Raw genomic sequence first — 26361 nt, 5'->3', positions numbered from 1 at the left:
GGGATTAACCCCTACAGAGCATCTATTTCAACCTCATCTTAAAAAAATAAAAATCCACACAATCTCCCCCCTTCTCATCCACTTCAGTTTTCTTTGTTGTCTCCTGCATCCTGCTAGGCAGGTGTCAGAGCCCTGAATGCGGGTAAAAGGCCCTGTTGATGGATACCACAGATGGAGCGTGGAAATTGGCAGAATAGGCCTCGGCCACAGGCCATTTCTAAGGACTCAACAAAAGCCGCCAAATAAGTCAACAAAAATCCCAAAGTTCACAAAAGGGAAAGTGTCATTTGTCATTTACTATGAGCTCAAGGAGGGGTATCGGCCTTCCTTGCACTCCTCCTCCTCCTGCTGCCTTGCACCCGAGTAAACACGGTAGAGGTCAGTCACGTCGATTTTGCCACAGAAAGGATACTTCAGATCAGAGGGCAGACAGCAGGCCTGCTATACACCCTCCAACGTCTGATGAGGGAAAATAGGTGTATTTGGCTTATGGTACATGAAGAAGGGGTGCAGGGGATCATTGGAAGGAGCTAAAATGAGCCAGTTGCCTCAATGTGGCCTGGTGGTATGCTCTTGAACACCCCACTCCACAACATTACTCTCAAATATTACTCTCCAAATGTAAGTTGCCTTGCGACCTAGAAATGTATTGCTGTGGCTGCATTGCATGACTAACTCACAATGTTATCATCATTTAAAAATTCAGTACTCTCCAGCAAATTTGTGTGATCAAGGCAGGCTGCATTTTGTTGGATAAGTTGCAGCTTTAGTTACAATACAGTCCATGTCACTAGGGTTGCTTACATGCCATACATTTAAAGGACACCCCCCCTCAACACATTCCCCTCAAAGAACTGATGTTTGCCCCTCACAGAGCTAAAATTCCCTGCACCTATCTCAACCTATCATTCTCAGGGTTCTTTGTTTTCTTGTGAGGAGGGGAATGCCTTTTAAATATGTTTTAGATGTAAGGTGTCCAATATGGTGTGCAGCTTAAGCCACAGCTACAGTGGAAAATGGTTAGGGATTTGGTTCAATCTTAAAACATGCCACTGCATCTTCTGTGTTGAATGAAAAATAGTGCAACCTTTAGAGCATCCTGTAGTTAGTCGGGGGAGTGGGGTGGGGCAGGCCAAATATTGCATTGCCTCCCCTAGCAATTGATAGAAAACCCAGCTCTGTGTGACTCCAGAGGTGTAATTAAATTGAAATTTGATGCTACATTTGAATCACCCCCTGTTTTCTAGCAGTGCACAGCTAGATGAAAGGGCTTTAAAATATAACTCAACATTATGGTATTAAAGAATAAGAGGCGAGCATCCCATTGCTAATGAAGCCATGTGCTCTTGCGCAGAAAGTCTCTGTATTCAGATAATTGTAAAGTGCACTGTATTGCGTTTGTAATAAATATATGGTTTTTAAATGGTTGTCATGTTTTGCTCCTATAATTATTCAAATGAAATATCCCACTGAGAGGACAAACAATGAACAGAATGGGTGTTTGTGTGTATTTATTGTTGTTCAGTGTTTCGTCTAGGCATGTCTGTTTATGATGTTCCTTGGGGAACTGATAATTACAGAATTCCATGTGACCAAATCCCTATGAAATTGCGCAAAGATTTTGTGTATAAGAGTGTTAACTTGGATGAAGTATTTCCCGGGGCCACCAAATAGGTCGTGAGGGTTCAAGGGACAAAGAACCACTCTATAATTCTGCAATTCCTTCTTTAATTAAACTTCATGGCTATTCCACTGGTGTTTGGTGCTTATGGGTTTTCTCCTCCCATTCTTTAAGAAGGAATTTGTAATCCTGTGGAGTCTGACTGTTGTTCTGTACCTGATCTTTTTGGAGACTGATTTACACTCCTCCCTTTTTCATCTACTTTGGGATAGTTTGGGTTCAAAGATCTCTGGGGGAGGAGTATGTGTCAGTGAACATTTTGAAAAGTGTAGGGTTCAGATTCCAGCCAAAGGTAAGTACTTTTAAGACCGATAGGACTCAATGGGACAGATTTAAGCATGTGTTTAAATATCTTCCACTGAGATTTTTGGGACTAAAGGCTTGGCCGTGGCTGGACTGTTCCCACAGATATTTTGCATAAGTGAAATTAGGGGAAATGTTACGAATGCAGAAGTTCAGTTCTGTCCTACTCCACGTAGTATCCAAGGCAACATCCATTCAAAGAAAGTGTCATATAGTCTCTATTATTTTGTACTAAGGCAGTTTTCAGATGATCATTCTCTAGCCCAGAGGACGCAGTTGATATCTTACTCAAGGTCTTTCCCACCAATATATATCTGACGGAGAGATGTCATATTTGATGAGTAATTGATATTTTGGAGGGAGGGGAGGAAATAAGTGTATTTCTTTTCCCTAGTGATGCCATGGGGCATTACCCATGATGAAATAACACACACAGTTAGTGATAGCTTTTGCTTCTCTCTCTCTGTGTATAGATCAGGTTGAATTACAAGAAAACACAATCCCTCCCTCCACCACAGTACTACTACTATGGGGGAAGATGCCTGAATCCATGGTAACAACTGTGACATTCTTGTGCTAACAAAAAAACAGCATCTGGAAAGGCGCTAAGGCCTCCAAGAACAACCTACATTTGCTCAATGTTGAGACTTTTACCCGTCTTGTGTTTTGACTGAGTTTCATAGACCAGATGCTTTTCTCCCAAAACACACAATTTGGAATCCATTCTGTTTCCATTTATTTAGCTCTTCTGTAACAAGTTGGAAGCAGTTATCAACTTCTCTGGGGGGGTGCTCTCTCTGTATTTTTGTATTTATTTGGAGATTGAAGGTTACTCTTGAACCCAGCTTCCTCTCCTGCAACCATTATTTATTTATTTATTACGAAAACTCCTAAAACTCCATTCATACAAAAAAGGATAAAACAGCAATATAAACTAAAGCAACAATGTAATGAACTTTCTCCTCTGTCACAGCACAGCAAATAATTAGAATGTACCCCTGTGGTGAAATGGATAGTTTACTGGACTGCGATCTGGGTTCAAACCTCCTCTCGGCTATGAGAGTTGCTGGCAGAACTGGTCCAAGGCGTTTTGATGCTAGAGGCAAAATAGAAAATGACACCCTGCCCAATGCTGGCCTGCTGCCCTTCTCTTCCTGCTGCTACATGCCCACCCCTCACCTCTGCCCTCAATCTCCTCCTCCGCTGGTCTTTCTTCCTGTGTTGAGGTTTAGTAAAGAAGAAAGAAGAGGAAGAAGAAGAAGAAGGAGGAGGGGGCTGCAATCCTGTATCCATTTCCCTGGAAATAAGCCTCATTGATTTACACTTGTACAGGATTATATTGGTGTATTCACTAGATCAGAAAAATTGAGCCAAATATAATATTATAAGCAATCTCTCTCTCTCTCTCTCTCTCTCTCTCTCTCTCTCTCTCTCTCTCTCTGTGTGTGTGTGTGTGTGTGTGAGAGAGAGAGAGAGAGAGAGAGAGAGATATCAGGGCCACCATACCCTTTTTAATTCCTTCCCCCAGGTGGTGTTTCTGATTTGAAGCAATATTCGGAAGCAATATTCCCCATGGGTGGAATATAGAGGTACCATATGTAAATACTGCTTATTTAGGTAAAAGGTAAAGGTAAAGGTACCCCTTCCCTTGCGGGCCAGTCGTGTCTGACTCTAGGGTTGTGCGCCCATCTCACTTAAGAGGCCGGGGGCCAGCCCTGTCCGGAGACAGTTCCGGGTCACGTGGCCAGTGTGATGAAGCTGCTCTGGCGAGCCAGCACCAGCACAGCACACCGAAACGCCGTTTACCTTCCCGCTATAAAACGGTACCTATTTATCTACTTGCACCTAAGGGTGCTTTCGAACTGCTAGGTGGGCAGGAGCTGGGACCGAAAGACGGGAGCTCACCCTGCCACGGGGATTTGAACCGCCGACCATGCGATCGGCAAGCCCTAGGCGCTGAGGTTTTACCCGCAGCGCCACCCGCGTCCCATGTTAAATCATGTTTCTAACTTTCTACATGTTTCTTGTATTGGAGGAAGAGGTCAGATGTGACATTTGCTGGGGCAGCTGGGGCATCTCTGACTCACTGGTTACTAATAAGCCACCAGAACCTCTTTACTCCTCTAATAGGTAACCCTTAGGCACCAAAGACCACTTCATTGCCTACAGATCTTCTTGGCAGTTCCATGGCTTTTCTTCTGGGATAGGGCTTTGTCTTCAGCAGCCCCTAAATTGTGGAATTCCCTCCCCACAGGGGAGTGTATCTGGCACCTTCATTATGAATGCTGAATATGTACTGGGCCCATACCTTGGTTTTGACACCTTTTGTAGCTGTCATTTGTTTTAAATTGTTTTTAATGCTGTATTGTAAATTGTTGTGTCTTGGGACCTTAAGATGGAGGGTGGGTAATGCATAAAATTATGAAGAATAATAATATGGGTGGTAGAGAAATTCAGTTTGGTTTGCATTATGATGCAAGCCTCCCTAATTCACATTTCCTGAAATAATCAACAGAACAGAATGCAGCTAGAAAGAATCTCTTCTCCGAATTTTGTGATGCAGTTCTCCAACCAAACGATGTCTATTTATGTATTTGAGGAAAGTATGCCCCCAAAAATGTACATGCCAGTGAAGATAAAATACATTTTATTAGGTAAAATGCTAGAAAATGTGTATATTAGGCAAAATCGCATGCAAAATGTTCATATTAGGAGAAATGTGCACATTCAATGCTGACAGATTTCCATGAGGACTTTTTCTGTTAATACAAACTGATGTGAAAATGTGATGTATTAGAAAAACGGAAAGAAATGGAAATTGATGATTTTGTCCTCCATCAGTATTTGCTAAGTGTGGTCTCTACCAGTCATGGCAAAACCACAGAAACCCGCCACCCTTTTAATTAAGCAGTTTGAACATTTAAATTAATGAACATTGTTCTTTACCTGTTTTGAGATCAAGGCCTTGTGATTTTACTTGACCAGTTACAGTAACGTGACGCTGCATCGCTTTTGATTTCACACATGCACAGTCATTGGGAAACCAGTGCTGAATATATTTGAAGAAATAACACAGGCAAGCAAATTGGTATCTGCCTACAGATATTCCAAAAGGCAAAAAGGGACTAGATTAACAGAAGGAAATACTGATTATTATTCATTCATTAGAATTAAATATGCTGTAGCATTCTCTCCAAGACTGTTTAGTTCACAGGACGATCCTGTCTAATTCCAAGAAAGCATTTTTATTCAGTGTCCCCTCCTGTTACTTACATTCTTGATTCTTCCCTCACCCACCTACCCCCATTCTCTAGCCATAGATTAATTGCTCCATTCTTCATTTCTTCCCAGCTTCAGCACCACAGTCCGATGAAGGTTCTGACATAGATTCTGAACCAGATCTGCCATTAAAGAGAAAGCAACGCCGCAGTAGAACAACCTTCACTGCAGAACAATTAGAAGAGCTGGAAAGAGCTTTCGAGAGGACCCACTACCCTGATATATACACCCGAGAGGAACTTGCGCAACGAGCTAAACTCACTGAAGCTCGGGTTCAGGTGAATATCCTTACTGAAAGAGTTTTAAGATTTCCAGCCACTTTGGTGTATAGTCAGAAACACTATTGCTGTTTTATAATACAGATCAATTTTCTTGCTGAAGAAACTAAGTTTATTGGTTTGTAACTAACAAATAGTTCCTGAGCTTCCTTTTCCTTTTCCTTCTTCTTCTCCTTCCCCCCAATCCCATTTCCTTTTGTGTTGTGTCTTTTAGACCTGTAGAGTAGGGCAGGGATTATCTTATCACTACAAGCCATCCTGCAAGTCTTTTTTTTTTAACTGGATGAAGAACAGGATAAAATATATTTTAAATGAATGAATGAAATATGAACGGTGAATTTTCAGGCTATTTCAAAGGTAGTAGTGAAAGTGGCAGGAATTCTGCCACTTTTAATTTGAGGGTTTGTTCCACTGGTCACTTATGTCCACTATTAAGCATGCATAATCCTCCTGGAAGCATAATTCTCAGCGGGAGGCTGGCCAGTGGCAGGAAACTACCACTAATGGAAAGGCTAGGTAGGATGTGATGAGTGACTGACTCAGCCCCTTGGTCTTCAGGTTATTTTGGAAATTGCAGGTCATTTCATGGGATTCACAACTTGATGTTCAGTTGTTTTCTTTGCCATGATTTCCAGTCACACGGAGAGAGTCTACACCCATACAATTTATATTACAAAGCAACACTGAATGAATAATTCCATCCCCTTTGTGTCCAGGGTCCCAGGTATAATGTGAAACAGGCTTAAGAAAAACAAGGTTGTGTGCATTTGGGGAAAAAAGCAGATGGTGATTTTGAGGAAAAAACTCCAATAGTGCTGCCCTCCAACTACAGATCATGTAGAATTCATTTGAAAAGGTAGATCTGAAGTCACCCTGCAAAAGTATTGGAAAGAGAAGTTTCTGACCAGTTAACAATCATTTTGCCCATACAGTACAAGTAAAAGAGAAAATTTCATTATTTTGAAATTTGTAAGAGCTGAATGTTCTGTAATGATAATAATCTTAAAAAATGAAAAAGAAATCAAAAACATACTCTTCGTATCAAAACTGTGGCGAAGTTGTAAATAATAAGGTTTGAAAAGTCAAACCTAAAGATGGTTGAGATTTTTCAAAGCCTGACTCCCAATTTTCCTCACAGTTTTGCTGCTGAGTACATTTGATAACCTAGAGAAAATATTTAGTTTTGTTCATTTCTCATCTTTTCACTGTTCTCCTACTTGAGACTAGGAAAAGGCTGTAGTACTATAATAATGGGTTGTGGAGGTTAATCTAAAGTAGGTATAAGCTACTGTTTTTAAATAGATTCCATTATTGAAAAAGAGATTGGTTGAAAAACAAATGATACAAAAACGGGTGATTCCCCCCCCAAAGGAATTGAACTGAATATGGGTGCTGAATCACTATTTGAAGATTTTATAAAAACTCAGTTAATCAGAAGTAGATTCTTTAATTCCTTTAGATGCAATTTTGGGACCTGTGAGCTTTAAAGGCAACAATGAATGTTCATATTTTTCTAAAGCAGTGACCCACAGTTACAAGAAAAGCAGAAGTCTCATTAACATAACAGCTGTCTTAATGTGGCTTTAACCCTGTGACTTTTTACATTCCTTATGGCTTCCTTGGGTTCCCTTGAGACACATCTTGTCTCATACTCACTTCTGTGATCTACAGCCCAGCAAATTCCCTACTATGTTGAACATATGGACTTTTTGCTTAGAACAACATGGGGGGGCAACCTCAGTCAATCAATGATTAAAATACCGGGGGTGGGAGGGAACCTTCTGGGAATTAAAGATGAACAGGAGTTTAAGTGGCCCAAGTTGTGAATACTTGTTAAAGTTAAGACATATTTTACATAACTGACACAGAGGGCTCCAGGGAGATTGTTCTGAGCTTTGTCATTCCAGCAATCACTGCTTCTCGACATCTATGGTTAGGCTGAGTGCCACTGTGTATATATTATTATGGGATAAAGTAGAGCTCCACCCTTCATCTCTTCTTAGCAGTTCATTTCAGTTCATGTCCAGTCTTAATCAAGCTGTAAGAAAGAAGGAAAAGGAACTTGATACAAGAAGTTACGCCTTATACAATGGGTTTTTGAGTCCCCAAATGATAATAGCAACATGCTGAAAGATTGGGACACTATTCAATGGTAAAAATAAGATAGCAAATCAGGGAAAGCAGATCTTAATATCCACAGATCTCAATATTCTGGAATCAGCCCTACTTGGATTCCAAGAATTGAGCCTGGGACCTTAGTCATGCAATTGATGTGCTCTAATGCGGAGAGTTTCAAGGAGGATCATGTACCATAAAGGACACTTAAAGAAAGGATATTCTAGCAAAGAACAAGCCAAAATATTTTAAAGCTAGACCTGTTACATAGGCTGCCATAGAGAAGACTGTGGTGAAATTCGACATTTGGGAAAAGAAAGATAATTGTCTCAGTAGCGTTTTCGGACAGGGCAACATCCATAGTACCAATAGCTACTTCAGATGGGACCGTCCACATTAATGGAATTATGAAGCTGCAATACATCAAGCCTCCAGTTACCACATTCTGTATACAGAGAACCAGTCTGAAGTACTTAGAGGAGGTCACTATGTCAGCAAGTTTGACATGTCCCATGCCTACCAGCAGATGGAACTGGAGGAGGGCTCCAAGGAATTTATCAAGAAGAAACACCCAAATGGTTTTATACCTTCATAATAGATGAGCGTATATCAGGGATGGAGAATCTGTGGCCCTCCAGATGTTGTTGGACTCCATCCCCCATCAGCCCCATCCAACATGGCCAATTCTCAGGGACAATGGGAGTTGTTGTTCAGGAACATCAGGAGGGTCAGCAGATATTCATATTGGACTGTTTTAAGAAGCTCCTCTGGTATCAAGTTTCACTACCACCTCATGTTGAGAAAGATAATGGCAGAATCCCCATCTCTGGAAATAAAGTGACCCACTGTTGCTCAGTCCTGTCTTTATCCTTAATAAAACACATAATGTCTTGCTATGTGGAAAACAGGGATAAATAGCACTTAGTCAGTCCTTTATATTAACAGAGGTAGAGATAAATTTTATTTTAAGGACTAAATAGAAGCCATATTGGGTCGTTTCCCCTAACAGTTGAAGGAATGTTACCTCAGAGAATAAAGTGCATTTATTTAAGACTTCACTTAAAAAAAGAGAGAGAACAATAAATATCTACCAGGTGTATAGGAGGCAGCCTCCCCATTCTCCTGGGCTTACAGCAAAGCCCAGCCAAGGATGTTATGGGTTCTTTTTTTAAGGAAGTGTAGGCACCTGGGGAGGCTGCAGAATGCAGACGACTAGGGAGATGATTTGTAAAATGAAAGGACAGTCACAAAATCCCTTAATTACATTGAAAGTAAGGCAAGTGCAAGAAAAATGCTGCACCCCACCCATGAGAATTTCACCTAAATTTTCTTTTTCCTTTGAGATTTTTTAATGCAATTTCTTTTCTTGGTAATTGCTGCAGAATAGCCAGAGACGAGGTTTTGAAGGACTTTTCAGAACAGCTTAGTTCAGGTGCTAGCCAATGTAGATGCAGTCAAAGCTTCCCCACTGAAAAATAATTTTGGTATCAGAGATCTATGTGGGGAAATATTTCTTTGTAGCCTAAAGATACATGATAAAGTGAAGTCTTATTACACAGATATATTTTCTTAACAATTAATCATATCAGGCCGCAGTATAGTCTCTTGTGGGAGAAAGTACAGACTATCACTTGAGGCACTTCAAATTAAATTGGACAAATCAGTCAAGTATGTTCAGCTCTGGCAAGGATTCGACTGGATGACCTTGTAGACCTTTCCCATCTCTGATTCCTAATATTTACGTCTTGCCTTTTTTGTTATCATTTTTCCCTTAAGTAGTTTGTAACTGAACAAGGCAACATCCTATTTCCTTGACGCTGGCTGGGTATCCTTTCAAAGCTGCAGTTCTTCCTCAAGGCTTGCCGTAGCAAAATTGGCCTTGACAGTTCAACTGCCTTATCCTAAACAGAGAGTTTCCAATGTGCTTTTAAGGCAACGAGATCTCTTATTCAAATAGGCAAAATGTTTGAAAAGCGAATTCAGAAAGACAATAGAGGATAGTTTCTTCTAAACAGAGTCTGGGCTTTACAAGGATGAATGCCAAATACGTATCAAATCAAAAGAATGGCACATTGATAAAGACACGTCTAATTTAAGCCAGAGAATGTATTCCCTTTGCTGCACTGCTGTACATCAGAAATATTTATGTGTTTTTTGGTTAGTTTCAGTGGCCATGAAGGAAAGGAAAGGGGGGGGGGAAGTGGGAGAGAGAGGACTGGTATGGGGTGGGGAGTTTGAAGATGGAAGGATATGAATTAAAAGGGAAGTAGAGGCAGAATCTCAGTTAAGGGACAAGAAGAAAACCAGGAAGGTCTGCTACTGCAACAACACCACAAAGGAGATGATGGGAAATACATAGGGCTGTAGTAGTTAGAGTGTTGGAGGACTAAGACCTGGGAGACCAGGGTTCAGATCCCCACCAATCCATGAAGCTCACTGTGTGACCTTGGGCCAGTGGCCGTCTCTCTACTAAATTAACACCACAGGGTTGCTGCGAGGATGACAATGGGAGCAGGGAAATTGGGGACACTTTCTTTAGCCTGGAGAAAAGGTGGGATATGAATGAAATAAATGATACATTGTGCTGTTCTCTCTGTATGTGCCTATCTTTTGCTATCTCCATTATGACACAGCTACAGCGACACCCATCTCATTTTGTTCTGCATGATGTGTATATCATTTTTAGGTGTGTGTGTGTGTTGACAAATATATACATAGCTAATATAGCAATAGGGACGCGGGTGGCGCTGTGGGTTAAACCACAGAGCCTAGGACTTGCTGATCAGAAGGTCGCGGTTATAATCCCCGCGACGGGGTGAGCTTCTGTTGCTCGGTCCCTGCTCCTGCCAACCTAGCAGTTTGAAAGAACGTCAAAGTGCAAGTAGATAAATAGGTACTGCTCCAGCGGGAAGGTAAACAGCGTTTCTGTGCGCTGCTCTGGTTCGCCAGAAGCGGCTTAGTCATGCTGGCCACATGACCCGGAAGCTGTACGCCGGCTCCCTCGGCCAATAAAGCAAGTTGAGCGCCGCAACCCCAGAGTTGGTCACGACTGGACCTAATGGTCAGGGGTCCCTTTACCCTTAATATAGCAATATATTGGCAAAAACTAACATTGCAATCCTATACAAGTCCATTCAGAAATTCCATTGAGTTGAGCATGGCTTAATCCCAGGTAAACACGTATAGGGTTGCAGCCTAAAGGGTTGACATACGTATGCAGACCTAGCCTAGGGATGGCTGAGAGGATAAGGCGGAGATTGTGTCTCTTGGACACCTTTCTGCTGCTGCTTTGTCCTGTAGCCAAAGCCACCCCTTTTAAACCTCTCCATTTCTCTCTCTGCTTGGTTAGCTGATAACATTCATTTAGGAAGCTAGCAAGCTGCCTTAGGCTAAGTCAGACCGCTGACCCATCTCTAGCTCAATATGGTCTGACTGTCAGCCGCTCTCCATGATTTTAAGCAGGCATCTCTCCCAGACTTGCCTGGAGAGGCCAGAGATTGAACCTGGGATCTTTAGCATGCAAAGCAGATACTTCGCCACGCCCCCTCTCTGCTTCCTTGCAAGAGGCCTTTAAATTCTCCATCCTGCTTTTGCGCAAATGAAAAGCGGTATTTTTTTTAAACAGAAGTTATAAAAAGTTAAAAGTTCAGTGTGCATAAAATGTTATGTTTGTGTGCATAGTATATGAAATTTAGTGGAGGTTTCCATTTGCAGAATATAGCTATAGCAAATGCAAAAAGGTGCTTCTGCAGCTAAAGCTGCAAACAAAAGGGTGGAGTCTTTGATTCACTCTTTATGCTAATTGATGACTCATCCCTGGCAACCTGGGTCTCAGAAGCTACCAGCACACTGAAGAAGCAATTTGCTTATTTGATTCTCTCTCCCGATCTGTACAGTATCTCTCTTTATCTCTTCTGGGACTATATTAACAAGTAAAAGAAAATTGGATGACATTGCTAATTGTTTAAGAACAATGTGTTTATTTGTATTTACAACTTTTTTTGTAACAAGTTTAAAGACAGTTTGCAGTAAAGCTTTGGAGCTCTTTCTTTGTTTGCAGAGCTTATTGATTCATACTCTGCACAATGTCTGGATCATGGAATTCTGCTCCCATAACTAACAAAATGGTGATGGTAGGACTGGAGGTGGTCAGGAGAATCACTGCAGCAAGCCTAGAAGTTCCAAGTTTTTTATCCCACCCACTACCTATCATAAATTTGAGAAGGGGACATGAATGGCTTTAAACTAGGGTTGCAGTATGTCAAAAATTTCCCAGACATAGCTGAAATACTGGAGTTGGAAGCAGTGTCTGGGTGGAAATTGCAAAAAAACAAAAAAAGTAGTCCAGGAAAATCTGGACATATGGCAACCCATGTCAGCAGTTTAATTTTCCTTTAAAATAGCTCAACAACTTTAGACAAAACTAAAAATAGTTCAACAACTTTGGCCCAAAGAAAAAAGAACAAAAGGGCAACCCTACTTAAACAGAGTCAGGCCCTTGTTCCATTTAGCTCAGTATTATCTACCCTGACTCTGCAGGGTTTCAGGCAGAAGTCTTGATGTGGTCTACACGTGGATAGTTTGCTCTCAAGAATTATACGGCTATGAATTCAAGCCCCATGAAAACAAGGTGGGTAGACAGGTAGCTGTTCACTGCAAGTAGCACACCTGGGGCAAATAGCAGCTGGAGGGGAATGATTTCCATGAAGAAACTGATGGAGGAATGCGCTGAAAAGTGTGGGTTGAACAAATGGTTAACAGAAAGACATGTACATGCTCGGCAAGCAAATAAGTATGAATGCTTATTATACCCCTGCAAATGTATCAGAACAAATGGTCAGTAAAGACCAAACATAGTCTTTATGCAAGCAAATCAGGATGAATGGCCAATAAATGGGTTATTTAGAGGAGTCCTTAATTAATTAAAATATCTGATAGTGCACATTTTCCTATAAGACAGCACTCATGGTGACTAATTCTATTCCAAACAATCCAATGAAATAAACACAACAAAAGAGTCGGAACAATTTCAAATAAGAGCTTAGCCACATTTCTGCTTGTGTCATGCCTAGAAAGCATGGATCTGAGTGGTTTCCCCCTTGTCCCGCTCCTTTCCATGGAAAAGCCCACTCTTTAGGGAATGGAAATCTGGGGAATACTTGAATTGCTGTTCGCTCCAATTGAGCGCTAAAGAGTGGTTTTTCCCAGGGGAAAGCATCAGAACAAGGGGAAGTGGGGATAAGCCCAGAAAAAGAGACAACATGGAAGATAAAGCCACCCATCAACAAAGAAATGAAGGCTGATGAAAAGGTTGCAGTGGTTGCTAAAAAGGGGTGCTCCCACAGATAAGGCCTTCCAATGCACCCTGGCATGTTAGGTTTGACATTAGCCCACAACAGGATGCAAAGAGGGGCTTCTCCATCTTTGGTTATGGGAGGAAGTTGTCATTTAGACATCCTCAGCTCAAGCCACTGAGGGCTTGGCTATAATGACCAGCACTTTGAATTTTAGCTAGAAATGTTTTGGTAGCCTGTGCAGCTGTTCTAAAATAGATGCAATATTTGTGGCCATCAACTTTCCCACGAGTTGCTGCATTTTGCACTTGTTCGGTCTTTCTTAGGCCCATCCATGGCAGCTCAGTGTAGCGACTGTGTATTACAGTAATCCAGTTAAGGAGGGAATGTACCACTGTGCCTAGTTTATTGTGCCAAGTGGTTTGGCGAATGCTGAATGGACGTAAAATTGATTGTAGCACCATCTTAATGTCTCTTTTCCCTTCCAATCATTTGTAGGTGTGGTTTAGTAATCGTCGAGCTAGATGGAGGAAGCAAGCTGGTGCCAATCAACTGATGGCTTTCAATCACTTGATCCCAGGTGGATTCCCACCCAGTGCCATGCCAACTTTGCCAACGTACCAGCTATCAGAATCTTCCTACCAGCCCACTTCTATTCCACAAGGTACAGTAGGAAACAGAACATTCTCTTGACTGGTGTTTTCAGTTGTTTTCTATCCCTGGGCAGTATTAAAAATATTAACGCAACTTCTTAAGAGATATTTTCACTATAAAAACCTAGGAAGCCAACTTATATCAAGTCAGACCAACAGTCCATCTAATTTCTGAAAACCAAGATATAGCTGATTTGAATTGGTCCCCTTAGTTAAAACCTTACTTTTAATTTATAACACAGCATGTGTAAGCCCTAGAATGGTATGAATGGGAAGAAGTTAAATAAAGCAGCCAGATTCTGTTTTATCAGTGTAGTTAGCTTTTAAAAATCTATCACAATGGATTAGTCCACATCAAGATGTGTGTGCCTGAGCAAAAATATTCATTGAATTTATGAGTGATAACTGCTTCTCAGTTTCTTTCTAGAAGTTAGTGGAACTTTCTGTTGGAACTTTCTGTTGCTGTGTTAGACGAGTTTCTTTTAATGGCCCATTGTAAACATATAAGCCACGGTTTTGCCATTGGGACCATGCTTTGAGCTTATGCGCCTTCTCTTTTCCTTGCATTCATTGATTCACTCCTTCACTTTCTCGTTTGCTAAACCCATAGTTTACCTGCTTTCAAACTAACACAGAACTGGGGTTTTCCTGAACCAGGCTATGAGGGAGACAGCTGAAGTGTGAGATTGATGAGGGGGAACATTGAAGCCCAAGGCATGGCATATGACCTGAATAGCATTAAATATTATTATCTGGCCTGGTTTACTGTTTTCTTGAATAAGTTTCTCGGTGTAGAATTGTACATGAAAATTTGGACGATTTGCAAAACGTATTGTCTCTTCCTTGCAGCTGTGTCAGACCCAAGCAGTACAGTCCACAGACCTCAGCCTCTGCCACCAAGCACTGTGCACCAAAGCAGCCTGCCATCAAACCCAGAAAGCAGCTCCGCGTACTGCCTCCCGAGCACAAGGCATGGCTTTTCCAGCTATACAGACAGCTTTGTGCCTCCACCCGGGCCTTCAAATCCTATGAACCCTGCCATTGGCAACGGCCTTTCACCCCAGGTCAGTCCTGCTTTTTCAGACACAGGATTTTTTGTATACCCAAACTAAATTGTCTGTTCCCCAAGGCCATAGTACAATGATTTGCCAAATTTAAACCATAAAGTATTCTTTATATAAGCCACATGATTTCAGTTTGCTGGTTTCCTCCCTACCCCCCCTTCCTACTGGCTGAATCAAAAGTCATAGCTTATATTTAGTTTTAGGCAATGTTTTTTAATGTAATCATGAAAACTTTCTGCATGCAGTCAATTGTCAAGCATTTCTGATGCGCTGCTTTTATAAATGTTTTTTTTAAAAAAATTAGTTCATTTCTATCTTTAAAAATAATGAAATGAAAACTATCTCCAGAGACAATGATTTGAGTTTTAATTCTTTGTCAACTTATAGAGAAAATAATGAATAGAAAATCACACGCACAACCTTAAAAGTAGCATACAAGTTACTCCTGGCTCAGCTGATGAGCAATGCAGATCAGGCTGAGCCATAATCGAGTTGTAAATGCATAAATTAAGAGCATTACTGCACCCAGGAAGCCTATAACTACTTGAAGGACATAATTGTTTTCCTAATTTGCATGAGCTTTCCCTGGATGATCGTGTTAATAAATTGCCTTGATAATTGAGTGTCAAGAAGGTTGGTTAAATTTCCTACTTCTGGCATCTGCCTTGGGGTTGACATTATTAGCAATTGCTAAAATGTTCGGTAGTTTATTTTATTAGCGTGGATTTAGCACAGGTGTTTAGAAGAGAGAGCTGTCCACTGAATCCTGAGCAAATTTCACAAAGGGGGGTGGGATGCAATCTATAATTACAATCAGGGATCTCTTCAGGGCTGAGAGCGAGAGTTTTAACGGCTTTATCTTCTCTCTGCTCTTTCTTTCTCTGTGTGTATGTGTGTGTGGGTTTCTTTTTTATAAAAAAAACAAACAGAGGGAAGCTTGGAATGACACAAATGAAAAGTGAAAAGACAATTATACTCAATTACACACTAATCACTGACTATCACCACTGCCTAAGCAGTGAGAGGGCAGTCTAACAGGCAGAAAATGAGATTTTAATAGCACAAAGGGTGGCCAAACTAACGGCTCCTATATCTTTGCCTCCTTCTCTTGCTTCAACTTGTGGTTTCTATCTTGGGAGTACACTTCCTGGTTTCTGCACCACGGTGATAACTCTGTGCAGCTGAAGAGTTCAAAGGCAACCAAGTTGAAAAGAATGAATAGCAAAGGCAATGAAATAAACATTTTTGCCTAAAGGCAAGAGTTCATAAACCCTTTTTTGTAACAGTAAATGTAATTAAGTTTCAGAGATCCCTGTATAGCACATAGTGGGATGCAAAACTTTATGGCTTTAGACCTTAGCAGAAAAAGAAACCAATAGGAAAACAAGTGGATGTAGTTCCAGTAAGACTTTAATTAATATCGGTTTTGAAGAATCTCCATTTTCAAGTGCAGTTCTCAACAAAAGGCTTGACATTTCATTATGCTGTTAGACTCACAGTGTGCAATGTTCTCGTGACTTAAATATAAAACATTTCCGAGGTTCAGAATTAATCCATCAAAACTAAGCAAATGCCATTGTCAGCAACAGGGAATGTTTTCTTGGATGAAAACAAAATTATTACATTGTGAAAATAAAATTAAGAGCAACGACAGATATGTCCTGTGACATTTGGATCAAGTAGTTTCTTGGATGGACATGGCTGCTTATGCCACAGTCAACTTCCCGCTAAATAAACCAACCTCACTTATTCAGCACTGAGATTATCATAGAATGATTCTATGATTCTAAGTTGAGATCCTTGAATTGATAACATTTGTTCAGGGGGTGGCTCATTGCTGAGCAAGCTCAGTTTCTTACAAAAGGTATAGAGTCTAAGAATTCATTGCCGTGGATCAGGGATGCCATTTCAGAATCCAGTTATGGAATGGTGTGGAGAAGGAGACAGTGTTCAGGGAACAGAAGGTTCAGAAGAAAGTTCAAAGACTGGTGCTTGTAGATACTCAAATATGCAGTAGTAAAAAAAGGAAAAAGAGGGTGTTCTAAGAGAATTTGTTGTGGCTCTCTTCTTGTTTTAGAAAAACAACTAATTAAAAACTAAATCTATGTTTCAAAGCAGAAACAGATTTTGGAACATCAAGATCAGTTAGTCAAAGTTCTTCATTTCAGAACTTCCATAATGCTAAGCAATTGCTATTTTAGAAATTATAACTTCTCTGTGTGTTGGGAGGGGAATCAAACATTTCAATCAAAACTTTCAGTCAAATCTGGAAGTTTTGAATTAAGTATTCACAATGAATTCGAAGACAAGAGATCTGGATTCATTGTATAACTTGTTTATCTGGAATGTACCCCAATTCAAATTTAAAGTCAAGCACTATTAAATTCCACTTGTTTCAGTGAGAGACATTGAAGCATGTGCTTAGGTCGCCTGCTGAAATTAATGTGACTTACATCTGTCTTACTTTGGCTGATTCATTATCATGATGAGTCCGCAGTAGTCCTTTTGACCATGTTAAGTCTGAATTGCTATTTGGACTGTTTAGAGTTCAGAGAATTTGCCGGACATATCCGGAATACTGCATTTGGCAGCAGTGTGCAGGCTGAAATTGCCCAGGAAAATCCAATCAGAAACAGCATTTTTTGCATTTTTTCCAAAAAAGCTGAACAACTGAATTTTCACTGTTTGAAATATGGCAACCCTACATAATCTTCCACTTGTGCAGTTCATGTGCCCTATGTATGTCTACTCAGAAGTAAGTCCTAAGAATTTAACCAGTCTTACTCCTAGGCAAATGTGCATACGATTGTAGCCTAGGATTGGGTAAAGCTTTAAAGAAGGTTGTCTTTCCATGTACTTTGTTTACATTTCAGTTGGATGTAGACATTTCCAACTCAATAATGCATAACTGTCCTTTGGCGTGTCTGGAGTTCACAACTTCATATCTTCCAGATTTGATTGGTTAATGGAAAAAAAATTGTTTTGGCCCAGTAAATGGAGGAATGGGGAATGAGACTTTTTGAAACCAAGAGGGGTTTAGAATTCATGGTTCACTTCAATGGCACATATTGCCATATGAAAGAATTTTAGAAATAAAATGCGTCTGTCAAACCTAATGTGGATCTGAGCTATGTTTTCCAGACACCAGAATCTCCCAAGCATGTTTTACTCACCTATGACTTTTTAAAAATGCAGAATCCGTATTTTTGTTCTCATTTAATTAGTTCTGCTGAGCGAGCAATTATTATGAGGCTAGATTTTGGAAGGAAAATAAACGTGAATCCATGGGTCTGGCTGTGGTAAAAAATCAGTACCACTTAACAGTTCAGTAAAACAGTAGTTCCCAATTAGCTAAGTACTGTAGACCTGCTGTTTTTTCACCAGCCAAGCCATGGACACATTATTTTTGAAAAGTTTGCTATCTCTGTGGCAATTTTTGTTATGTGAATGGTGACATGGATCCCCTGGGTGGGTTACGTGGACCCCCTGGGGTCTGTGGACCACCAGTTAGGAACCCTTGCTGTAAAAGATTGCTTAGATATCATTATAGCTTGAAAGGCACACTTTGCAACTGATTCAGTTACATGGGATTGTGTATCCATGCCCATTAAAAGGATACTATTGAAGATACCTTTTTAGAAACTTTTGATGCATTGAATTCTCCTGGGAAAAGATCCATTGTATAAAGACTTGAATTGCTACAATATAAATAAATTGAAATAGATGCACACATATTTTTGACAGAAAAGATAATTGTAAGTGGCTGGCAGTGGCTGTTCAGAGCCTCAGGTGAGAAAATCTTCTATATCATCTGATACCTATTCTTTTTAACTGGAGATGCCAGGGATAGATTTTAGGAGCTTCTGCATTTAAAGCACGTGTTCTATCAATCAGCTACTGTTCCTCCTCAGTTTTCCCTCTTATTGAACATTTATGTCTGTGTGATCCTTGTCATCAATTACATCCCTTTGGCAAACACCACAGGAGTATGATATACATTACACCAGCTGGATTTATGGCAAATTCTTCAGCATAGTATGCAATAGGAGAGACAATGTCTTGCTTTAAGATTCACGTGAAACCTTCTCAGCTGCTGTAAATCAACTCCCTTCTGATGTTGATTCTCATCATAGGCCCATAATTCCTGTGGCTTTTCTGAGTAGCATTTTTGTTAGGTGCCTCAATTTCATTCTGCTCTGGCACTTTTTCGGGAGGATTTCTTATACGCCTTTCTGCTGATTAAATGGACCATTATAAAATTACACAACATAGAACTTTTTATATATAAACTTTTTAAATACAAAAAGCATAAGCAAAGACGAGGCTGATATGTATTGTATGTGGAAGGTTTGTGACTAGATCTTCCAATCCTTTTCTCTCTGTCTCTGAAATACTGTGGATGACTGTCAATACATTTAGAACAGCAGTAGTGCAGAAAGACTCTTTTTCTTTCCCCGACACTATTTCTGTTATTTGTCCTTTAAAGAAATACGGTTGCAGTGGGAGATACAGGTACCTTCATTTTTCTTGAAAGGTCAAATTACAGTTATGGGGGAGATTGTGATCAGGAATGGTGGGAACGAAGGGTGGGGATATTGTGATCGCTGAGTACTTCTCTGGGTGCTGTGCTAGCATGCTGTCTGTACTATGTATGATGCCCAGTGTGCATTGCATTGTATAATCTATGTATCTTGTTTAAGAAGGTCCTTAACATGTGTGTAGTTTTTTGATCCTTGGAGTGGGAGGGAAAGGGGAGACTGAGGGCATTATCAATACAGGCGTAAGCACACCCACCCACCCCACTTTATATGCGTGGCACTGGGAAATAATTCAATAATTCAATTCATACCCAGAAATGGTGGGGAGAAAGCTGGAGAGTCCTAGTGACTTGCAAGGATACCATCCACGGGGCCTGAAGAGGATGTCAGTGAGGGCAGAGGAAGCCCCAAAGAGACTGAAGATGCAGCAGGGCTTGTTTTGGCTGCTCAGCCTCCCCGTCTAACAGCTGACATGCAAGGTAGTGCAGCAGCATATGTTGTCCCACTTTTTCCAGCCTCCTGCCAGCTCCAGAGCTTCAATTCTACTTTGGGATATTTTTGGATATAATATTTTTCAGTGTTTTTTTTCTGGGGGGATGCAGGGGTACGCATACCCCTAAACATTTTGTGAATATAAGTTTGGCCTCATTGAGGGGCAGTATTTCAATATGAGTAGGAAAATGAGAGTACCCCTAAACATTTTTTTTAAAGAAAAAAAGCACTGGTATTTTTGGTATGGATTGAAGAGACAGCGGCAGAGAGAGTGTTTCGTGGGTACTCCCATTTTACACGGTCTCACTTATGTGTGCGGGGGCCCAGAACGTAACCCCTGTGTGGGGAATTGCCTGTAGCTGCAAACTGTCAAAACATTACAAAACTTTTTTTAAAAAACGAACATCACAGCACTGAATCTGAAACAGCAAGGGGAAGGTTCATGGGAGAAGAACAGAGCTGGAAAATGAAAATGTAGTGACAGGCCATTGTAGAAAGACTCTAGTAGTGGGTAGGCAGGCAGACATTCTTTCAAAGGCCAGCTGTTGGAAGTTGAGGAGAGTGTATTGGGGGATTTACAGGTAGGAATTTGACATGTCAATTCTGCAGTGCTTCTATGGGAGAAGGATGGCAGAGTGTTTGTGTGGCCTGCTCTGCCTTAAATGGCACATGATTGTGGAATTAAGGGCTACAGTGTCTTTATTGAGTGTGGGGGGGGGGCAGAAGAGCTACGGTAAAAGCCCCATAACGGCTAGTAAATTGTGTGTTGGAGAAGCTGCAGTGAGGTGAACTTTCTTCCCTCTGTTCTGGGGATCTGAGGTGCCTTTGCCATGAGGGACTTTTGGCAGATGTGCCTACACACACACACACACACACACACAGACACACACACACACACCCTCCTTACTTTATTATTGATCAGCTTTGTAATTGACTATAATGCTTTGCCATAGAGAACCATTTAGAGTGCCAGGTGCTCTAATGAGGTGCTCTGTGGTCAGTCTTCTGAGAGTGACAACCAGAGCAGAGCAGCTGCTGGGAGAAGCAGGCAAAGACTAGAGCAACTGGTTAGATCAGTGCTGGCAGGTATCGGCAGCAGACCTGGAAGGCAATCTTTAAACACCGGCAGCAACCTTTGGGTTGCAGTGGACATTTTGAGGTGGGGTAGAAGGACTGCATAAAGGACTGACCAGAGCTGCATGTGGCCCATAGGCTGCCTGCATGTAGTTTAGAGGGTGGGGGATTGAATCCAGCCTCTAAATGCTAAATTGTTCTACAGTAATACCTCCACAAACGTCTGCCTTGTCTAGCGCCCATTCCGGCGAATATCCATGGCAAAGCTGGAAGTACCAGAACAGGTTACTTCTGGGTTTGCCGCTCGCTTTCCCCTGTGTCCTTTTTGGCTAGCAACCGGGGCTCCTGAATGGATCCCATGCACAAAACAAGGTACCACTGTATGTCAAATTGCATCGTGTATTTTTATATTGGTAAATCATAAATGGAATTAAATTAAATTAACAAAACAGGGGCCAGGGATCTCAGAGCCAGGGGTTCAATGTGGCCCTCCAGTCCTCTCCCTCTGGCCCTTGGGGCTGTCTCCAGGTCATACTCCCTCATGGCTGCAATGTGTCTTGAACTTTGAGAACACCTGATGTTTGCCTGGATGGAGAATAGAGAGCAGGGTCTGAGTGTGTAGAAACTAGCCTACTGTCCAAAGGTAAAATTTACACATGTTACTCCTCCCACTTTTGTCTCTAGTCCTGGCCCACTGGCATATGGCCCCTGCATGGTTTCTCAGGAGGCAATATGGGCCCTTGGGCTGGAATGGGTTCCACAGATGTGCTCAAAATAAGTGATCAGTACTCTCCAATTTGATCTCTTCACATCCTATCGTGGGCCCTATACAGTTTGTTCCCATCTGTATGCACCAAAATGGTATTTATACTCCATGATGAAGGCCCAGCAGCTCCTTAATTTTGAGCTGTTCCTAAAAACATCCTTCTCCAGTCTTGGCTTCTCTCACAACTCTGAGAAGGCCTGCATTTCTCATCAGGCTGATTGACTATTTCTTTGCTGTCTGCTTTGCTCATTATTACCAATACTCGGTGGTGGTGAGAGTTCTTCTGTCACAAATGGCCAATCTTTACAGGAACAAGGAAGTGATTAATGGTGTCAAGATCTAATGTCAAGCATTGCCTATGTTTGTATTTTTTAAAAAGAAATCCCCCCCATCTCAGGGTGTGAGCCAATGAAACAAAGCTTTTAACTTGTCTTGTTGGAATGGCAATTGGTGATGTGCAATGTAGGTAAACAGTATGTTTTGTGATAATGCTGCCTATTCTGACTTCTGTGCACATACTTTGCAGGCTATTTCTGTTTTCCTGCAAATGAGATTGTGGTATTTTAGTGCTGTTTCTTTTTGGCAAACACTTGTAAAGCCTGAAATTTGTAGGCAAGAGGTGCTAAGTCTTAATGGCCCTGCAGTCAATGCAATAAGGCTCCTGATTCAGCATGTAAGTATTAGATCAAAAGGTTAAGACTTTACTCTTCCAAAGTCTGAAATAGAATACAGGGCAATTTTCCTGTTCTTGCATCCTACTCCCAGCCATTCCCCTCCCTACTTTGCTCTGTTGCAGAAGTTCTTGCTCATTTTAAAGATTTAAAATCTAAAATAATCTAGGAAAATCACCCTAGCTACAGCCTGCACTATCATGTCCTGTAAAGAAGTCAATATTCTTCTTTTTAAATGACATTTCATGATTGTGGCATTGCCTTGTCATTTTTGACTGTTTGGGATTATGGCTTTTCGTTTGTGTGTGTGGTAAGCTGCTCGGAGATCTTTGGGTAACAAGTCACTAACAAGTCTAAACAGTAGTAGCAATGATAATAATAATTTCTAAAGCTGCCATTTTGAAACATTCGTTTAAATAAAAGTTCAAGATCTTATTGGAGCAACTGATAGTTTCAGGAGCCACTGAGGTTCTTGGAAAACATTCAGTGATTCTGGAAACACACATAGCTAGATTTGGGAGTATCAAGTACAGACCTACAGACTAAGCTGAAATATGAAATATGTTTGGTAGCATATGTGCGATAGTGCACAATTCCTCCCAGTATTATCATTCCTCTTTCCAAGGAAGCAAGGAATGAAGCTTGTTTTGGCTAACACAGACAAAGGAGACCATATATCTGATGTGCAGCATCGTAACAGGCCCTGAAGAACCACTATTGTGGTCTGCTTTCAGACTGGATAGTTTGGATTGAGAGACAGCATTGCCCACCAGGACAACCCGCACCCAGTGAAGGTCTTTGGATATAATATGTTAGTTGCTTGATCACCCTAACTCTAAAACCAAGTATACCCCATTGACTTTAGTAGGACTGACAACTCTTCATTGTGTTTCTCTATCCCCACATATTCGCTTTAGTGAGAGACTTCTCTGTTGCGACAGTTAACCAGTGATATGTATAAAAGAGGTTTCAAACTCTTGCATATCTTTCAGGACACTTGTGAGAAGTGGAGAAAGAAAGAGGGAAAGAAAACTGTTGCTGAATTTTAACAGGGCGATGATACGTTCACCTATTACTTGCTTTTCATTTATTTATTATCGCATTTATATCCCATCTTTCCAGCTCAAGTGAGGTACATGGTCCCCCTGCCTCCACCTTATCCTCACAGCAGCCCTGTGATTCGGCTAAGAGACTGTGACTAGCACAAGCTTACCCAGGGAGCTTCAAGGCTAAGTGGGGCTTTAAATCCTGGCTTCCCAGATCTTAGTACTGTACAACACTCTAACCACTCGGCTACACTGACTTTTCCTACTATCTTTGCAACAAGAGGCAAATCTCAGCACAGAGCTGGATAAGCAATCTTAATGGATCATGTAGGAAACATGGAGCCCGGATTTATGTTATTTATGCTAAAGACATTCCCTGTTCCTGAGAGGTGCAGGAATTCCCTGGGCTCCATGTACTCAGCTGAGTTTCCAGAAATGTGAGGGAGTGACTAGGGACAATAGTCCCTGAACAAATGATGGCAGCTGTGGCTTATAATATTGATGATGGTGATGATAAGAACACAGATAAGCAATTATATAGTGCCTATCAAGTCATTCACATGCATTATTTATGCAATCCTTTTCTTCATAATTTTTTATTAGTTTTCAAACAATTAAACAAATCCGATTCAGTTTCAATACAGTATTCCTTTAAGAGTTTGACTTCCCATCCTTACTTCATTGATGTTTCTATTCAAATCATTCATTTACCACCATATATGTAAGGCTGAAAGAGAACTCCTAAGCGAGTTCATGGTTGAGGTGAGATGATCACTTTAAAGGCTGTAGTCCTTGACACGTGTTCAAGCACCGTGAGAATTGAAGAGGTGGGCTGCAGAATGTGATTTTTTTTTTTGAGGGGCGTAATTTTTTTGAGGGCCGGGGCAAAAGGGGAGGTGGTTTCCTAGTGAAAAGAGAGCACAGCAGGTAATGCCATCCATCTTAGCAGCAGTTTGAAATGTTCAGTGTAGTGATGAATGAGGGTATCTGACCCACATCTGTTTTACATTAGAATGGAACACTGCCCTGACATCGTTAGGAGCATTTGTCAAGATTCCCTGGACAGAGCTTCTGTAAATTACATGCTGCAAATGTGTCAGGGTCAGATAAGAGGATATCATTAACTCCACCAAAGTTTACTCATGATCCTGTCAGTTCAACTTAATACGTTAACAGCCAACAATTTTCTTTGTGCTGTTTCATTAAATCTTTCAATCAGGGTGAGAGAGGAGGGAGGGGGAAAAGTATAACTGTAACCCCAAAATATAGAACGTGTTTGCCTCCCATAAATCATATTAATTGCAGACATGGTCACAGAGCATATTAGATGCAGGCATGCGTAAATGAATTAAAACATGTGAGGGTTTTATGATGCCTATGGTAGGTCCAACTTGCTATAATACTAATCATGTTAAGTGGCATCGCATTTCATTTCAATGAAATAACCTTTTTCTCAGATTAGCGGGATTTACATTATTCAGGATAGATGGACCTGCCATAATAACCTAATAATAAACCAGATGTTGCCTACATATATTTAAGCTTTCATCACTCACCTCAGCTTAAATACAGAGGGTCAGCTCTTCAGCTGTTGTGGGGATGGGGCATTTACACCAGCTGAGCTTCTTTGTTATTTCTGGAAATTACAGCATCTCTGTATATTATTGGATGTTTCTTAGTTCAATGCATTTAGCGGCAGGCTTAGTATTCTATGCTTGGAAGCCTGTGCTCAAGGTAAAAAGTGGGACCCACAGTGTATTCTTACAGAGATGGATGGAACATATTTGATAATGGGAAATGGCAGTTGAAAGTATGAAACCATTCGGCATATATGAAGCAAGTTTTCTTGCGTAATGTGATCCCAAGTCCACATCAGTTTCTCTCAGAAGATCAGAACACTATTTTGCCTGGCTTTTTGGAAGCAACAGAATTTTGTTGAAAACTAATATTAACAAATGGGTTTTCAGTATCATTAAATTTATTTGCGTGTCGAGGTCCCCAGGGCCACCCGAATAACTCACACATCACACAGAATTTTTGTTTAAGATTTTTGGCATAATTTTGGCCACAACTTTATTAAAATACAAATTTGTGAGTGGTTGCTTAGGCATTGGTTGCGACGATCTGCCCCCACCATGGGGGACAGACTGACTTTCCGCACGATGCGAAACTCAGAATAGGAGAATACACTTGGGGGTAGCGTCAGAGCAGGGAACCTGCCCTCAGCCCTCCCCAAATGCAACCTGGAGCTCATTGCTATGGCCCGAGCCCCCTTGACAGAGTGGACAAGCAATAGTTAGCCCCTAATTCCTTTAACGGAATCCCTTGCAGCAGCAGCATTAGAGGGGCAGGCACAGCCAATCCATGCCCCTCAACCAACCAAACCATAAACCAATGCCTAACCGCGAACCTTACAAGTTGTAACGATTTGCTACGCAGTAGGCAAAAATGCAATGGCCCCAGCCAATCAGCCAGATGGACAAAATTCCTACCGGGCCCCTGCCCCAAAGCAGACGACCCCATGACAGGCTTAGCAAGGTCAAAGCGAACAACCCTATTCTAAGGAGGTAGGGACGGGCAATCCAATGCATGGGCGAAAAGAGGAAGCCCTAGCCTCGTGCAAAAAGTTTTAGCATTTCTGGCTGTCAATCAACAAATGGCAACATTAACTTCTTCCCAACAACAAGGGAAGCCCCAATTGCATCAGTGGCCGACGGTCAATTAGCCCGCCCCCAACTTTGCTGTGTCCTGGCGGCTCCCACCGCAACATGTGCTCTCCGTGAAGGAGAACACGCTTTGTTTGACCTCTGCACATGATGTTCTACATCTACTGAGTCTGGAGGGTCCACACATCCATTGTATCCCCAGGAAAACTAGGGGCGAGTAAACAGGGTGCTTTTGAATCATATATGCAGGGCTTTTTTTCAGCCAGAACTCACAGGAACTAAGTGTTCATGGTGAGTTCTGGCATCTCTTTTTCTAAAAAAATAGCACTCTATATATGTATATTGCAAATTTGAGCCCTAATGAAACTTTGGCAGGAAATAGCAACGTGGATTCAGCAGGGCTGAAAGATCACATGAGAATCCAGGGCCATAGGTGTGTGC

The 26361-nt window shown here is 41.3% G+C and overlaps 1 protein-coding gene across 3 annotated transcripts in view; it reads left to right on the top strand.

Moving 5' to 3' along the window:
* Positions 1 to 26361, top strand: part of PAX3 (paired box 3) — a 105908-nt gene that overhangs the window by 71488 nt on the left and 8059 nt on the right. For all 3 annotated transcript variants that reach the window (XM_083742118.1, XM_083742117.1, XM_083742116.1), the window contains 3 exons: positions 5336 to 5541; positions 13449 to 13614; positions 14453 to 14667. In XM_083742118.1, the coding sequence (XP_083598244.1) occupies positions 5336 to 5541; positions 13449 to 13614; positions 14453 to 14667 (587 nt within the window). The remainder of the gene's footprint in view (positions 1 to 5335; positions 5542 to 13448; positions 13615 to 14452; positions 14668 to 26361) is intronic.

The sequence above is a fragment of the Podarcis gaigeae genome, assembly GCF_964106915.1.
Source record: "Podarcis gaigeae genome assembly, chromosome: 5".
Lineage (NCBI taxonomy): Eukaryota > Metazoa > Chordata > Lepidosauria > Squamata > Lacertidae > Podarcis > Podarcis gaigeae.
The sequence above is the reverse complement of the archived record's forward strand: the minus strand, read 5'-3'. Positions and strand labels throughout refer to the sequence as shown.